Here is an 18866-nt window from a genome sequence, read left to right on the forward strand (position 1 = left end):
TTTAAAAAGAGTTGAATGGTTTACGCTGGACTGTTGTCCTTTTGAAAGATATCACTATTATTGTTAACACCTTTAATATTTCACTACTCTATGCTTAGATATTGTTTTGTTGACAGTTTTGCAACTTCTGGAATACTGCCTCTATTAGACCTTTGAGTGTAGTTCGCAATGAACTATTTTTGGTATTTGCAGACTAGAAGACCTGTAAGAAATAAGAAAAGTAAGAGAAGATCACAAAGCTCTCACTAGCACATAAGGGAGGATGAAAGAGAAGGTAAAGAAAGGAACACTAGCATAACAAGTCTGAAAAGCAAGCACCAGTACCTTACATTTAAACCTATTAGATTGTAAGCTCTTTGAGCAGGGACTGTCTTTCTTCTATGTTTGTGCAGCGCTGCGTATGCTTTGTAGCGCTATAGAAATGCTAAATAGTAGTAGTAACCCCCACCACTATAAACAGAAGCATAACTTGCTCATACCACCTAGCTCTGGTACAGCAGTTTCACAACTGCATTCTAAACTAAACCCTCAAAATACCCAAATATACTGAATTACAGTAATCCACTCTACTCATAAGAGCATGCAACACTATCCTCAAAGATGTTAAATCCAAATACTGTATGCCAAAGACAAAATCGAAGTCCCTAAAGAAGAAATCTGCAAAAGGAAATATTGATTTTGATCAATTATCATCCCCAAGATCTTCACTGGCTCCATAATGAGCACCTCAGCCCCAAGCAATAAAGAGAGGGGGATCTAGCTAGGTAGAGGCAGGGCAAAAGAACGAAAGACATCTCCTTATTATCCTGCTATATGGCATAGACAGCTAAAGAGGATAAACACAAAGCACTACAGGGATACAACAAATGATTACCACAGGTTATTCAAATACAGAAGATCCACATCCCAAGCATCTTACCTAAATGGGTGAAGGAAGCAAAGAAAAGATAAAGATGGGCATCCTAAGGGTTGCACATGTAATGCACTGATGAAGAGTTCCACAATTTATTTTTTTTTACTTGATAAAAAACAAATAATATCCTACACTTCCTATTTACTCTTGCTTACCATATGCTGCACGTTGTACACAACGATCAGAAACAGTGCAGTAGCTATTCAATTGTCACTGCGCTGTTTTATATCTGCCTAAGGGGGTCTTTTACAAAGGTGTGCTAGTGTTTTTAGTGCAGGCCAACCATGCAGACACCCATAATATTCCTATAGGCATCTACAATTAGCGTGCGCTAAAAATGCTAGCATACCTTTGTAAAAGTGGCAGTAAGAGAATAGGCCACTTTTTGAAACAAGCTCTATTATAGAAGATAAAATACCTTCTAGGAGGTAGAAATGGCACTGAATGAAAAGAACACAAGAATACCCATACTGGGTCAGACCAAAGGTCCATCTAAGTCCAATATCCTGCCTCCAACAGTGGCCAATCTAGGTCACAAGTACCTGGCAGAATTCCAAAGATCAGCAATATTCCATGCTACCAATCCCTAAGTAGTGGCTTTCCCCGTGTCTACTTTTCAAGCAGCTTCTTTATTTATTTATTGGGATTTATTAATGGCCTTTATGAAGAGATTCACCCAAGGCGGTGTTATGGACTTTTCCTTCCTCTAGGAACTTGTCCAAACCTTTTTTTAAGATATGCCAACTGTTTTACCACATCCTCTGGCAATGAGTTCCAGAGCATTCGTTGTATGACAAAAAAAATAAAAAATTATATATATATATTTTTTTTCCTCCTATTTTTTAAAAATATTACCATGTAATTTCATGGAGTGTCTCATCTTTGTATTTTTTGAAAGAGTAAGGGAGGTCAAGTTGTTTACTTATCACACTTTGATTTACCATGAGAGTAAGCAACTTACCATATCTCAGTACCGCAGGTTGCTAACTGCCATGGTGAATGAATAACTCTGCTTGTCGCTCTTACCCATGCCAGTCTCAAAATGTCTGCTGTGACCTCCAGTGGCAGTCTGGCAAGGATGCAATGGGAAGTCACAGCAGCCATTTTGAATGAGTAGTCCCAATGGGCAGGAGCAACTCTGGATCGCTCCTGCCCCGAATAGTCAGACCATCAATGCATCTAAAGGTAGGTCTGGAGAAGGCCCAATCAGCCCACTTTCTGCCGAGGGCCCGGGGGGGGGGGACTTGCACCACCTGCCAGAGAGCAAGTCCCCAAAGGCCCCTGAATGCCAGAGCGCAATGATTTCAGTTTTGGTCCACTGGCAAATTTTGGGTGCAGATTTGGTTTCAGTTGTCCTCTACCATTCAGATGGGCTATTTTACCTCAAGTCATGCTATTTTAGCACAGGGTCCCATTGCTATTTGGAAACCTAGTCTTCCAATTTCCTAAGGTCCTCCTGCAGTTTCTCACAGTTCACATGTAATTTAACAACTTTGAATAGTTTCGTGTCATCCGCAAATTTGATCTCCTCAGTTATCCCCATTTCCAGATCATTTATAAATGTTAAAAAGCACAGGTCCCAGCACAGATCCAATCATACGCCTCCATTGGGAGAATTGGCCATTTAACACTACCCTCTGTTTTTATCTTTACTAGTTCCTACTCCACTACAGAACGCTGATTCTGATCCCATAGCTTTTTAATGTTCCGATGTCAAAAGCTCTCTCACAATCTACAAATACATCAACCGGCTCACCTTTATCCATGTTCATACACATCTTCAAAAAACAATTTAAAATTGGTGAGGCAAGATTTCCCTTTGCCGTATCCATGTTGACTCTGACCCATTAAACCATGTTTAACCATGTGTAAGGTAATTGTATTCTTTAGAATAGTTTCTATCATTTTGCTTGGCGCTGATGTCAGGCTTACTGGTCTGTAATTTCCTGGATCACCCATGGAAAACTCTTTAAAAATTGGCATTACATTGGCTCCCTTCCAATATTCCAAACATCTGAGACAACTTCAATGCAAACAGGCAGCATGACACAGCAATCAGGGATAGAATACTTGGATACAAAAAGAGGGAAACCGATAGTGGAAAGAAGGCAGTAATATTACCTCACAGGTCTCTTCTGAAACTGTTAAGGATGCTTTTCTTTATAGGATTCAAATAGATGCTTTCTTAGCACCTAAATCTAGGTGCCCGGTACAGAATTACACTCTGCAGGGGTAAGTTTTGTGAAAACTTTTTTGCCCATATATACCAGTATACACATCTAGATTACTGCAATGCACTGTACGCTGGCTGCAAAGAGCAAATAATTAAAAAACTTCAGACAGCTCAGAACACAGCAGCAAGACTCATATTCGGTAAAACAAAATATGAAAGTGCTAAACCCCTGCGAGAAAAGCTACACTGGCTCCCACTTAAAGAACGCATCACGTTCAAAATATGCACCCTAGTTCACAAAATCATTCACGGAGGCGCTCCAGCCTACATGTCAGACCTGATAGACTTAGCACCCAGGAATGCTAAAAAATCATCCCGCACATTCCTCAATCTTCACTTCCCCAACTGTAAAGGTCTAAAATACAAACTAACGCATGCTTCAACCTTTTCCTACCTGAGCACACAATTCTGGAACGCGCTATCGCGCAACTTAATAATGATCCATGATCTAACTTCCACAAACTACTGAAGACCCATCTCTTTAACAAGGCATACAACAAAGATCAACAAATATGAACTCCTATACATATATCCAGAACTGCCTTACAATATGTGTTTGTTAAACTATCATCATGTTTTATCATTATCATGTTACCCAAAATCCTTCTGTTATATTAAATGTATATTTCCTTATATATTTCCACAATTCATGATGTATTGTAAGCCACATTGAGCCTGCAAAGAGGTGGGAAAATGTGGGATACAAATGCAACAAATAAATACATAAAATGCTTCCGATAAAAATTACCCTAGCTCCGGCGTAGGCATGGAATATGGGCAGAGTGCAGCCAAAGTCATGATTTACATGTTTATGTTTATTAAAAACTTGTTATACCACCAAGTACCAACAGTGAAAGATCTAAGCAGTTTACATTAAAAACAAGCATCTAAAAATAGAAAGGAATGACAAAATCAGATAGGAAAGAAAACAAAAACATTCACTCAATATGTTCATCCAAGCCCATACACACAAAAGCTGTAAGCCAGGAGACATGCCAGCGATTAAAGAGACAGGAACATTAACAGAAGGCCTGCTCAAAAAAAAAAAAAAAAAAGGGCTTTAAACCTTTTAAAAGATTGTTCAGAGCACATCATTCCCGGAAAACTGTTCCAAAGGGAATGCGCCAGACAGGAAAAAATTTGCCTGAGGTTAGGTATAACCAATCTGTTGGAACTAGGGACATAAGTTAGCAGGCAGGAGTGTAAGGTCTGACTAAATTTGTGAGATATGAAGGATTCCCCATATAATACACTTTTGGGTTCATTTTCAAAGCACTTAGACTTCCAAAGTTCCATAGGTTACTATGGAGCTAATTTTTGAAAGAGAAAAATATCCAAAAAGCGTCAAAGCACCATTTGGACAGATGTCTTCTCAAAATGTCCAAATCGGTATTTTCGAAACCTGATTTGCAGATGGCTGTTTTCAGGTTATTAGGAATAATGTAGTTTTAAAATGAATATGCAAATCAAGAAAGTTATTAAAGGTTCATTTTTCTAACTACACCTTCTCCAACAGTTAAAATTATTGATGACTTCACAGGACTAAAGAACTTTTTTTGCAAACTTTGACATTTTTACTATTTGATTATTCTAACGTATTGCAATTTGGCTCTCCAGTTGTAGCCACAGCATCAGTTCAAAATGGTTCTGCTTAACAACATATGGGCCCATATATCCCAAACAAGTTTGAGTTCAATGTGGCTCACAATAAACAGCATAGGAATTCTACAGCGCTGCGTGATCCTGGCAGTGCTTTAGAAATGTTAAGTAGTAGTAGTAGTCGGAATACATAAAGAATAATGCATAAGAAAGTAATTTGTTGTAAGAATCCAATTTTACAATACAGTATCATGAGATTGCATACTACCTCCATCGTATGCAAACCTAATTTACCTCCTGCATATTCATTGTGGGTATCTTGAAAAACTGAATGGCTGGGCGTGTGGTGAAAACCAAACCCCTGCTCTAGAAAGATACCAAGAAAAGAAGTTGCATAAAATAATAAATTCAACTAGAACAAAGGAATTTTAAGCCTATGCTGTGTTATAAATGCATTTTCTATAAAAGAATGTTCTATATTACACATATGTGAAACATCATGCAATATTAATGCTATTATCATTTATCCAACAGTTAAACTTGTACCGCCCATACATTGTCTCATAAAATGTTATGAATCAAACCAATGACATGTACAGCAATTTATATGTATGATAATCACAAGGTGTTGCTCCTTCAGTAATATTTATGCACATGAGTCATTTATATTAAAATGAATTGCTATGGTACATACAATTTAACCTATAATTAATTAGGGCAAACCGATAATGATTTGCTAATTATGACCAGATCTACCTGCATAAAATGTTACCTATTATTCAGGTATGGAGTGATTCAAACCTTTGACTTTCAAATCATCTACTATTGTCTATTTTGGGCTATGAAACATTTACACAGAAGCTGATGGCAGTAAAAGCCTTTCTGGCCCATCCAATCTATCCAGTTATTCTGCCACACTGCTAAGGGGACAATATCCCAGCTACCTGCCTACAAGTGTGACCACCGATTAAAACTTATCACAGGGCAATCTGTCTTCCTTCTTTGTAACCCAACTTGGATATCAGCACATCCAAGATCCCCAATTGCTTCCTCTCCCATGCCTAAACACAAAGCTTCACAACATTTCAGATAGCCAGTGATAATATAGCCACAAGCTAATCATCTACCCTCATATGCCCCATCAGCAGCCTGCCAGATAGACCTGGCTAAGTAAGCCCCTGTGTTTCCATTAGGATTTTCAATTCGCACAGGATTTCCCAATGAATGAACAGCTTCTTTTTTTCCTGGACTAACTGTGTTATTTGATTGTAGTTTATGCTTTTATATTTTTTTGGCATACACAATAACCCAATTAAAATTAACAATGTTTACTTATATGATCGTTATTTCATATGTTGCTCATGAACCATTTAGAATGGTAGATAGGCAGTCTAAAGTTCATGGCAACTATTATTTATCTTTAAGTCCTATCCCTTCCACCCCCAAATTTAAAATTTACAAGGCTAATTACTTCTACGAGCCGAGCAAGCAAAACAATTCCTCCAGCCTCAAGATGCCATCAGGGAAGAATTGCAAAACCAAGGACCTTGGATCACAGCCTATCAGACAAATCCAACCACATGGATGCCTGCATTCGGATTCTAACATTTCACATTATACTTCTGCCATAAGTTCTTCCTGCCCCATTTGCTACCTCCAGTTTTGGCACCTAAGGATCCTCTATGCTTATCCCACATTCTCCGAGCCTCTTGTTCTGTTTTCTGGGCTGATGCACGAGTATTAGATGAACCTTTAGCCTTGCACCCCCCACTTTTAAACTTTCAGGTCCTTAAAACCACTCCTGGGTTTCTGATAATTAAACTCAATCATGATCATTCCAACATCATTTCCCAGTACAATCTTATAAAAACACAATTGGATACACCTTTAAATACTAAACTTTGTATGCATAGATATACACAACAAGGACAACTTTCGGGTCAATGAGCTATTTGAATGAAACTTGCCCACACTGCAGGTAAAGGTATTGTTGGTTCCTTTGAGTCTGTGTGGTTGTCATAATCTATTGATTGGTTGTAAGTGCATCTGCTGTTTGCCACCTCCCAGAAGCTTCTGCCCTAGATGACTCCCTAGTTTGCCTGATGTTTAGGCCAGCCCAAACTATTTTAGGAATTAACAGCCTCTCTGAATAAATATTTCCTTACATTGCTCATCTATCCACTCCCTTGGAGCTTCATATCATGACCTCTATTCTACAGCTTCCTTTCCTTTGAAGCAGGTTTACTTTTAAGGATTATTAATACACATTTATTTATTTGTAGCATTTGTATCCCACATTTTCCTACCAATTTGCAGGCTCAATGTGGCTTACATTTGCCGTAATGGCAGTTGCCATTTCCAGGTAACAGAATTACAAATGGTATTGCGTTAAGGTGCATACATACATGGTAACATGCATGGAACATAGCATATATGGAACACATCATGGTATAGATATATATCATGTGCATGTATACATGGTAAGGAAGAATATATTATGGTGATGCTCGAAGGTTCCTGAGTAATAAATTGGATTGTAGCATACATTAGGTCATCGACTATGGAGAGATCCTATTCTACATAAAGATTAAAGTGGTAGTGCTTGTTCATTAATGGCAAAGAGGTTAACCAGTTCAGTGAAAGATTTCAGTTATGTCTAGGTCATGTAAAGTCTTATTATTTAGTATTTAAGATGGATGTTTATGGTATGCCTTCTTGAACAGATCTGTTTTCAGTAGCCTTCGGAAGCTAGCTAGGTCTTGTGTTGTTTTTATGGTCTTCGGTAGTGCGTTCCATAGCTGCGTGCAAATGTATGAGAAACTGGTCGCGTATGTGGATTTACATTTTAGCACTTTGCAATCAGGGTAGTGGAGATTGAGGAATGTGCGTGCTGATCTTTTTGCGTTCCTGGTAGGCAAGTCCATAATTCTGACATATAGGCCGGAGCTTCCCCATGAATGATACCCATCAGGTTTTAGAATGTCATATCACCCTCTCTCACCTCTCTGCTAGGGTGTACATTTTTACTCTTCTACATTTCATCTCATAGGGCTTCTGCTGCAGAACACGCACTGTTCTAGCAGCCCTTCTCTGCACCACTTCAATTGTATCTATAGTGTTATGGAGGCTGACATAATACTATACGCAAGGTCTCACTAATAATTTGTATAAAAGAATTACCACCTCTTCCTTTCTACCAGTTATATATACCACCTGGTTTAGTAACATCGTGACTGATAGTCCTCAAATAGTTACTCTCTCTCTCTTGAAAGTGGTTCAAGCTGCTCGAATATTAGGAATCTTTCTGGATTTAACCCTTTCTTTTGAGACCCAAATTAATTATGTAGTCAAAGTGGGGCTTTTTTTTTTTTTTTATTAAAGCAGCTTAGATCTATTTGCTCAAACTTTTATGAAAAAGATTTTGCTCTGCTTGTTCAGGTGATGGTTTTATCTGTCTTCAATTATTGCTTCAGTCTATTTTGGACTGCCACAGAAATTGACATCTAAACTGCAACTGCTTCAAAACACAGCAGTAAGACTGATTTTTCAACCCACTAGATACAACCATGTGTCTCCTTTGATGAAGTCCTGTCACTGTCTTCCTATATGCACCAGAATACTGTTCAAAATGCTTTGCTTTGTTCATAAAGTAATGTGTGGTGTAGCTCCTCCTTTTTAATCTTTGCAACTATTTTTTTTCATTGGTAACAGAAAATGTTCAAGAGATGTTGTGTATTGTTTTTCCTTTCTCCTGGTGGAGTGAAATATAATAAGTATTGGAAGTCATCTTTCACTGTTGGATCAGTTTCTGTTTGGAACTCTCTGCCTATGGATCTTAAGAACTTAAGAGTAGCCATACTGGGTCAGACCAATGGTCCATCTAGCCCAGTATCCTATATTCCAAACAGTGGCCAAGCCAGGTCACAAGTACCTGGCAGAAACCCAAATCGTGGCAACACTCCATACTACAAATGCCAGGGGAATCAGTTGCTTCCCATGTCTGTCTCAATAGCAGACTATGGACTTTTCCTCCAGGAATTTGTTTAGTTTAAATTTCTTTTTATTAGTTTTCAATACAAAGATAAACAAGAGCTCACAACAAAACAGATAACACTTTACAGCAAAAAGTAACCCTGGAGTTCACAGGTGAAAACAACTATCCATGTCTAGGTTAAGTTAAAAGCAAGAAAAGAGAGAGGAAGAATAGAGGGGAGCTGGAGGAGCCAAATCAGAGTGTAGAGCATGCAAGAGACATGAGACACATCAATAATTATGTGTATCACTGTACAACATTGAAGTGAGATACAAGCGGTAGCCATTTCTCCCTATAACACAAAACTTTTTAAAACTCAGATACACTTACCACCGTTACCACCTCCTCCAGCAAAGAGTTTTAGAGCTTAACTATTCGTTGAGTGAAAAAATATTTCCTTCTATTTTTTTTTAACATATTGCCATGTAACTTCTCCGAGTGTCCCCTAGTCTTTGTACTTTTGCAACAAATAAAAAAAATCGATTTACTTCTACTCGTTCTACACCACAATCATATCTCAACCCCCCCCCCCCCCATCCATCTCTTTTCTAAGCAGAAGTGCCCTAACCACTTTAGCCTTTCCTCATATGAGGAGTTCCATCCCCTTTATCATTTTAGTCACTCTTCTTTTAACCTTTTCTAATTCCGCTATATCTTTTTTGAGATACGACGACCAGAACTGAATGCAATACTCAAGGTGCGAACGCACCATAGAGCGATACAAAGGCATTATAGTATTTTCAGTCTTATTCACTATCCTTTTCCTAATAATTCCTAGCATCCTGTTTGCTTTTTTGGTCGCCGCATACTGAACAGAAAATTTCAGCGTATTATCTACAATGACACCCAGATCTTTTTCTTGAGCGCTGAGCCCCCCAGGTGTACCCTAGCTCCAGGTAACTGTGATTTGGATTATTCTTTCCAATATGCATCATCTTGCATTTGTCCACATTAAATTTCATCTGCCATTTAGTCGCTCAGGCTTCCAATTTCCTAAGGTATTCTTGCAATATTTCACAGTCCACACGTGTTTTAACAACCTTGAATAGTTTTGAATCATCTGCAAATTTGATCACCTCACTCATTGTTCCAATTTCCATATCATTTACAAATATGTTCAATAGTACTGGTCCCACTACAGATCCCTGCAGCACTCTACTGTTCACTCTCCTCCACTGAGAGAAATGACCATTTAACCCTATCCTCTGTTTTCTGTCCAATAGCAAATTCCTAATCCATGCCAGAACCTTGCTCCTACCCCATGACTTTTTAATTTTCTCAGGAGTCTTTCATGAGGAATGTTATCAAAAGCTTTCTGAAAATCTAGATACACTACAACCACCTCACCAGTTCACCTTTACCCACGTTTATTCACACCTTCAAAGAAATGAAGTAAATTGGTGAGACAAGACTTCCCTTGGCTGAACCCATGGTGACTCTATCCCATTAGACTATGTTTGTCTACGTGTTCTGTAATTTTTTTCTTTATAATAGCTTCCACTATTTTGCCTGGCACTGACATCAGGCTTACCGGTCTTAGGTTGGAAAGTTATTATTCTTTTAGGAAAAAATTGAAGATTTATCTTTTTCAAAAATTTTATGCAACGTAGACCATTCATAAGGAAAATTATGGTGGTTTTTTTTTTTTTCTTTTTATGTAAGATGTTGACTGTACATGTGTTATTTTTTATTCTGTAAACCGCCAAGGACCATTTGTTGGCGTAAGCAGTATATAAACGCAAGGTATTGATTTATTGGATTTAGCTCATAACTCTTTTCACTTGTACCTCACTACTACCAGTCAGGTTTTAGAATAGTGTTCAATAGAGTACAGAAAAATCCAGGGGGGAAAAGCCTCAGAAGCCTTTCTCCATTTCCGTGTTAAGGAAGAAATAATGGTAGGAATGTGTAGGGTAAAATCACTTCACAGGCAACCCCCCCCCCCCCCCCTTGGTACAAGTCTGTTCAAGCACATTCCTACCATTATTTCTTCCTTAACACGGAAATGGAGGAAGGGTTCTGAGGCTTTTTCCCTCTGGATTTTTCTGTACTTGAACAGTATTTTGGTAACGAAAGTACCATCAGCCTGAATGTAGAAAGTTATTTTTGGAAAGATTGTATTTTTGTTTCTCTCTCTAAATTTATTATTAACTTTGAGTAAGGTTTTAGAATAGCACAGAAACTCTTCTTCAGTGTTGGCCCAAGGTGAGGTACGGTATATTTAGGTATACTAAGTATTTCTCTCCCTTGAGGGCTCAAAATCTAAGTTAGTACCCAAAGCAATGGAAGGTTAAGTAACTTGCCCAAGATCACAAGAAGCAATATCTCTTATGCACCCTACCATCCCTCTGGCGCTACTTATCACCTTAAAACACTGTTCACTATCCTAGACTCATCAGATATGGTCACCATGAGATTACTTTCCATCTTCATGGATATCAGTCTCTAACCCTCTGTGTATTATTTCCTTGGATTTCTGCAGATTTCATGTGTTCAGGACATTTTTTAATACTCAACTTAGGTGCCAAGCAACTGGCCATGCTTCATTGCCTTCTTAAATCATTCCATCTGCTTTCTCTGGCTTGTCGACTACACTGCAGATCAAACAGTTTGGAACAGCAGCATGGATTAAAAAGTAGTACAATACACTTCAGAAGTTTCTTCCTCTCATCTGTTTTCAGTTTCTGGCCTATGTTTCATTTAAACTTTTGGGCCCAATAGCTGGCTTGCAGCTCAATCAGAACTGGCCTCTCTATTGGCTAACAGTACCATGAGCTGTCATTCATACCTGATTCTTGGGCATTGTTCCTACTACACAAAGATTCCAAGCTACCTACATTCGGCCCTAATACTATAGCATCCAGAAGGCAGCCCTTAGATCTTTACAGGCTAATTGACTATTCCATCACATGCAAAAAAAAAAAAAAAATCACATTTGATAGATCAACAAACATTGCTTTTAGTGTAGCTCCCTTGCTTTGGAATACTCTGCCTCTTGATATGACAAGAAAGCTTACACAAGAAATTCAAAGCAGCTATTAAAACATGGCTATTTCATAAGACAGTCTCTCTTGAGCACTGTCCCACCTAGACTTGAGACACGATTAAAAGTCCTAGAGGTGGAGGCCACAGGACACCTTTTTCTTTGTTCCTACCCTCTGTTTCTTTATTTACTGGTCTATCGGATGGAACTGTGCAATTTTTTTCCCCTCCTTTTGTTCATTTTCCTGTCACAGCAACTTGTGCTTGTTGTGTCTTCTGTTTGGTTTTTTTTTGTTTTCCCATTTTTGTAAACTACTCTAATGTGATATACCGCTCATCATAGGTTACTTTCTGCTAAATAAATACAAACCCTTTCAATGCACTGATGGTCTCTGCCTAGAGGTCTCACACCACAGTTTGCTCTGGAATTTGGTACCAAGCAAACTAAGAATGGTCTGCTGTAGCGATCAACCAATTTTGGTTTTGGATTCAGCACCAAAACCAACCCTAAATCAGAGTCGGGCTTCAGCCAATAAAATTAAAAACTCGGGATCTTATTCACTTAAACACTCACAAGTACAACAGTGAATATAATGAAACTTGAGAAACAAAAAAAAAACATATATCAAATGACCTAAATTATCCATTCAAAAAAAAAAAAATAAGAGGAAAAGACCTCAAACTGGCACAGTCTTTCGGTTATATGAACCTTTATAATATAATCACTCGACTGCAACCAGTTGAAAAAATAATTATCAGTCAGAAAAACCTCCTGTAAAAAAAGTCCAAACACAATCAAAATATAACCTTCTATACACCAAAATCCAAATGATAATTGTATCAAAGTCAAAATCACACTTTGCTTTTGCTGACTATCTCATTCTGCAACAGACTTCTAAGCATCCAAGCAATGCTGTGGCTTTCCACACAGCGCTGCTCCATTTAAACAGAGAGGCCAGACTTGCTGGCAAGAGTGACAGGAGTATCAACAGTGTGGTCTCCAGAAGAAACTGTTGGTGAAAAGGGTCTCCATCGGGACCAACACTATATTGCAGAATGAGATTGCTTTTTGCTGAAAGATCTCTACAAAGCTAAGTGTGCTAGTGCATTTTCAGCTGAAACAAAAACATTACCCTCTTGCGTTCACTCTCCAGCCCCCCTTGGGCCATCTGACCACTCCTGTTTATGCTGGTTCCATTCTCAAAATGGCTGCAGGGACCTCCCGCAGCAGTCTAACAAGGCTACTGTGGAAAGTTCCAGCAGCCATTTTGGCCTGAGTTACCGGTAGGGGAAAGAGTGGCTGGGAATTGCTCTTGCCTGAGGCCACTAGGACAGTTAAAAGGTAGGCCTTGGTGGCCTGGTGGGGGGGAGATACACCACTAGACCACCATAGCATTTAAAGGTAGGCCAAGGATGGCCTTCAGGTGGTGGGGTTGTGGCTGGCTGGGTGGGGGGGGGGGTGGTGGTGGCCAAGGAGGATCCACTTTCTGCCATGGGGGGGGGGGAGGTAGTTTTGGTTTCAGTCACCCTAGTCAGCTGATATTTCTACTGAATAATGGCTGAACCCAACCACCCCCATCACACAATGGATATTACTGCTGGGTAATTTTGTACGACTGCACAATGCAGAATTAACAGAGATGTCTCCTTCCACACAATGCAGAATTCTGCACAAGAACAAGAGATAGTGGCAATGGACACTGTTGCCCTCCCTCCTCCACTTACATAACTAACTCTCACCCCCACCTGTGGTTCACACCCCTCATCCTACAAAACCCACCCAGACTTTCCCTACTTATCTCCTATCCCCCCCTCCAGCGTACTTCAGCACAAGCAGAGAAGGAGAGTTGTTGCATGTTGGGTTGCTTTCTCCTGCTCTGCCGGGTCTGACTGCTGAATTAGAAACATGGGGATCTTGTATCTTGTGTGGTTCAAAGTCAGCAGTCAGACCCAGCTTGGCAGAGGAGGATGTGGTCAACATGTAACCACTCTCCCTTTCCTCTACTTGTGCTGAAGAGTGCTGAGAAGGAAGAGAAAGAGAACACGGGGTGGCAAACCGGAGGGTGCCATGGGAGAGAGAATGCACACTGGAGGTACTGGGGGGGGGGGGGGGGTTAAGCCAGAAGTGCCAAGGGTTTGTGCCTGTGCCAGATATACCACAAGGGAGTGGGGAGAGTGGTAGAAGTATATTGGGGGGATTCACCAATGAATTATGGGGAGGTGGTATGCAAGGAGGAAATGGATTTGAGAGAGCGCTATAGTGCTGCAAGTACTTGGGGAGTTTGTGAGAGCTAAGGTATAGCGTGTACCTACAGTGGGTAGGGATTGAAATAAAACTACACCTGCATGTGGAAGCAAGAGATTTATGTAAGTGGGGGAGGGGCCCAGAGAGAGACAGCACGTGCGAGAACTATTGATAAGAGGGATTTACTACTACTACTACTACTACTTAACACTTCTAAAGCGCTACTAGGGTTACGCAGCGCTGTACAGTTTAACAAAGAAGGACAGTCCCTGCTCAAAGGAGCTTACAATCTAATGTATATTAATGTAGCCTCTGCAGTATCCTCAACCCTGGCTACCCTGTGAAGAGAAAAGCTGGACCTTTTCAAAAAGCAAAATTCACAGAGGGGTCCACTGCAAAGCAACGCATAGGGCTACTGCTGCTGAACTACTGAGCTAGCCTATTAATTACAATTGATCCTGTATGTTAGCAGTAAATAATTAGGACATAAATTACAAATATCATAGTACAACAGATCTTATACTAACTATGAAATGTTATGCTATGGCCATTCAAGCTTGCTGCAGATCTTAAGAGATTGTAGTGTTTAAACCAGGCCCTAGCAGGCCTCAGTCTAATTACTCTATGAAAACACCCAAGAAACTTGTCTGTGGGGATCTGGCTTGGCAGGATTGAGCTACAGGAAATGAAACTGTTCACAGAGGAATAGAGAGGATTAATTACAGTAACAAGTTACTGAATGAGGAGCAGGTCCCAATGACTACTTTCGTTAACAGGTGGTCATGTACTGAAACTGTTACCATAACCCCACTGATAGGTGTCGCATACAGTTAATGAAAACCCATCTGACCTAGTTCAGAGGATTCACAAAGAGGAAACATTTTATGCTTCTTCAGTCAGGGTAATGAACTAAAACACAGAACACTCTGCTGGATGTTACAATATAAGATACAACTAGGCTTATAAAAGTAATAAATAAAAGTGCCCCCCCCCCCCCCAATAGCCTGGATGTTTTCTTTAATACATCCTGGAAATCTGAGTATAACATTAGAAAGACAGGAAGTCCACAACATAAACAGAGCTGGAATCTCTTTGCTCTTACAGAAACACACATCAGATTGTACAAATGTATTCATTATCCCTGTACACTCACTACTTCAAGCATCTTGTGACATCATATAATCACTGTACTTTAATAACTATTCAGTACAACCCACTCTATTCTAAGTGCCCCACCAGAATTTACATCTAGCCCAACAAGATTCTAACACACTTAGGCACACCAATTTTCATATTTGAGTTCTCTCAACATGGCCAGCCTGTTGTTTTTTTTGTTTTTTTAAACTGGTTTAATGGAATTGTTGACTCTGCACAGAAGTTCTGGGCAAACTTTTACCCAGGTGCCCCATAGCGGATGGTCTGTACCTTCTTTTACCTTGGCAACGGAAACATCTAGTACCATTTTTATTACTCCCAAACATATCCATAGATCCTATTTCAAACTTAAAAAGACAAGGAAGGAAGGAAGGATGGGTGGGGGGAGCCAGACTCGACTGTACCAGCTAATAATTCTTTTATACCTGCCTCTGCCTCTCCAAAACTTTATTTTACCGATTGTTACGGATCAAGCTTACAGTTTCCTAAAATAAGCCCATATCACAGATGTAAAAGTATCGCTAATAACTTAGTTGGTCTCCCTTATTTAAACTCGCCAGCTTCCGACAAATTAATGCAGTCCCTTTAGATGTGCAGAGAAGCATCACCAAGAGGTTATCATTATTATCAAAAAGCGGCACCGAGAGAGAATCCGAAAAAGAAAAGCCACCCCTACCCAGAAGGGAAAAAGCAGTAAAGTTTACGATTATTGGCATCCGATTTCCCCTCTCCCCCCCCTCCTCTCCAAGATCCTAGTGCACTGCAGCACTGTGCTGCCCGCGGGAGGGAGGGGGAAGGAAGCCGGAGCAACTGCATCCCCAGCCTCGCGTCTGCCGTGCAGCCTCCTATTGTGCGAACTGCCCCGGGGGTGGGGGAAGGGAGCTCACTGGATTCGTGGCGGGAAGGGGGGCAGGCGCGCGCTTCTTTTACCCAATTCCACCTCCACAGCGCGAAGGCACCATCACCAACTACCTGCTCTCCCCCCCCCCCCCCCCTTTCCCAGTAGTACGCACCATACTGAGCCATAGGCCCCGGAGCCCACGGGCGTCAGGTTCTGGTATCGCTCAGGCACTTCCCACACCGTCTTGTTCAGCTCCTGCCGGTAGAAGCCTGCGCGCTCCGACATGGTCCCGTGCGGCGAAGCAGGTGGCTCTGAAAACAGCACCGTAACACACACACTAGTGCCAACCAGGAGGAAAATACAGCAGAGGGGACCAAGCTGCGGGGGGAGGGGAAAAGAGAAGCCGATGAATGGGGACGGAGGCGGAGACTTGGAAGGGGGCGGAGACAGAGGAAAAGCTGCTGCTGGCCCATATGGTCAGGGGAGGAGCTAGCCTTGAAGCCGCTTGTCCTGGAGAAAGGGGCCTGGGAAAGCAGAGGGGTCATAGGATGGAGCGCTGTAAGAAGGAAAAAAAAAAAAAAAGGGAAGTGGAGGAGTTGGTACAGGCTCCTACTTCACAGTGGCTGCTCCATCTTGTCCAACAAAATTATGATTTTCTTTTTAACTCTTAATATTATGAGGTCTCTCATTTTAGGACAACAGTGGTGGGGCTTAAAAGTTAAGCTACTGGCAGAGCCTAGGAAGGCACTGGCCAGTGATGTTTGTAATGTAATATTTCTAATATGATTTCTGATTTTTAGTAGCCTAGTGGTTAGTGCAGTGGACTTTGATCCTGGGAAACTGAGTTTGATTCCCACTGCTGCTCCTTGCGACTCTGGGCAAGTCACTTAACCCTCCATTGCCCCTGGTACAAAATAAGTACCTGAATATATGGAAACCACTTTGAATGTAGTTGCAAAAACCTCAGAAAGGTGGTATATCAAGTCTCATTTCCCTTTACAGCCATTTTTTTCTTTGAATTCCTAGGTTGGTGGTCTATATGTAAGTGTTTCTCCCTTTTCTTGATAATTTCAGTCAGGAAATTATTTTCCCACTTCCATTGCATTGTTCAAGTATACTTTTGAGGTAATATAATATTTTTAAAACAATACAATAGTCAATAACAGTGCCCACATAGCTCTAAGCAGCCAGATGTGGGTGCTGGCACTGAATTGTGACCAGCATCTGCATAACTTCTGGGTTGATGCCTGACCCATTGATCCCCACTCCAATCCTTTCCTTGGGTCTAATTTTCCCCCTACCCCCTTGATCTGTCCACCTTGGGTCCAATCTCTCCCCTCCTCTCTCTCCCTCCGATCCCTATGAGACTACTACTAGGGTCAGTATTACCAATTTGAACCCAGAGCCAGATGGGGCAGGGGTACCACTCCTGCCCCATTCCCTCTAGCCTACCAGGGATAACACCTTGGTAAGTCCTGGGGTGGCAAGGGTCCAAGGTGGGGATAGAGGAAAGAAGGGGATTTCACAGAAAGGGTGGTGGAGGCATGGAATGGCCTCCCAGTGGAGGTGGTGGAGTTGAGGACTGTTCCAGAATTTAAAAAGGCATGGGATACGCATGTGGGATCGCTTAGGAACAGGAAGAATTAGGGGTTACAGAGGATGGGCAGACTGGATGGGTCATATGGCCTTTAAGTACATAAGTACATAAGTAGTGCCATACTGGGAAAGACCAAAGGTCCATCTAGCCCAGCATCCTGTCACCGACAGTGGCCAATCCAGGTCAAGGGCACCTGGCACGCTCCCCAAACGTAAAAACATTCCAGACAAGTTATACCTAAAAATGAGGAATTTTTCCAGTCCATTTAATAGCGGTCTATGGACTTGTCCTTTAGGAATCTATCTAACCCCTTTTTAAACTCCGTCAAGCTAACCGCCCGTACCACGTTCTCCGGCAATGAATTCCAGAGTCTAATTACACGTTGGGTGAAGAAAAATTTTCTCCGATTCGTTTTAAATTTACCACACTGTAGCTTCAACTCATGCCCTCTAGTCCTAGTATTTTTGGATAGCGTGAACAGTCGCTTCACATCCACCCGATCCATTCCACTCATTATTTTATACACTTCTATCATATCTCCCCTCAGCCGTCTCTTCTCCAAGCTGAAAAGCCCTAGCCTTCTCAGCCTCTCTTCATAGGAAAGTCGTCCCATCCCCACTATCATTTTCGTCGCCCTTCGCTGTACCTTTTCCAATTCTACTATATCTTTTTTGAGATACGGAGACCAGTACTGAACACAATACTCCAGGTGCGGTCGCACCATGGAGCGATACAACGGCATTATAACATCCGCACACCTGGACTCCATACCCTTCTTAATAACACCCAACATTCTATTCGCTTTCCTAGCCGCAGCAGCACACTGAGCAGAAGGTTTCAGCGTATCATCGACGACGACACCCAGATCCCTTTCTTGATCCGTAACTCCTAACGCGGAACCTTGCAAGACGTAGCTATAATTCGGGTTCCTCTTACCCACATGCATCACTTTGCACTTGTCAACATTGAACTTCATCTGCCACTTGCACGCCCATTCTCCCAGTCTCGCAAGGTCCTCCTGTAATCGTTCACATTCCTCCTGCGACTTGACGACCCTGAATAATTTTGTGTCATCGGCGAATTTAATTACCTCACTAGTTATTCCCATCTCTAGGTCATTTATAAATACATTAAAAAGCAACGGACCCAGCACAGACCCCTGCGGGACCCCACTAACTACCCTCCTCCACTGAGAATACTGGCCACGCAATCCTACTCTCTGCTTCCTATCTTTCAACCAGTTCTTAATCCATAATAATACCCTACCT

At 41.1% G+C, this 18866-nt stretch overlaps 1 protein-coding gene across 1 annotated transcript in view; it reads right to left on the reverse strand.

Annotated features, from left to right (window-relative positions):
- LOC115479166 (mitogen-activated protein kinase 11-like) overlaps positions 1-16412 on the reverse strand; it is a 61581-nt gene extending 45169 nt beyond the window's left edge. The window contains exon 1 of the mRNA XM_030216955.1: positions 16174-16412. Within this exon, the coding sequence (XP_030072815.1) occupies positions 16174-16286 (113 nt within the window). The 5' untranslated portion in view covers positions 16287-16412. The remainder of the gene's footprint in view (positions 1-16173) is intronic.
- Positions 16413-18866: the final 2454 nt, after the last annotated feature.

The sequence above is a fragment of the Microcaecilia unicolor genome, chromosome 10, assembly GCF_901765095.1.
Source record: "Microcaecilia unicolor chromosome 10, aMicUni1.1, whole genome shotgun sequence".
Classification (NCBI taxonomy): domain Eukaryota; kingdom Metazoa; phylum Chordata; class Amphibia; order Gymnophiona; family Siphonopidae; genus Microcaecilia; species Microcaecilia unicolor.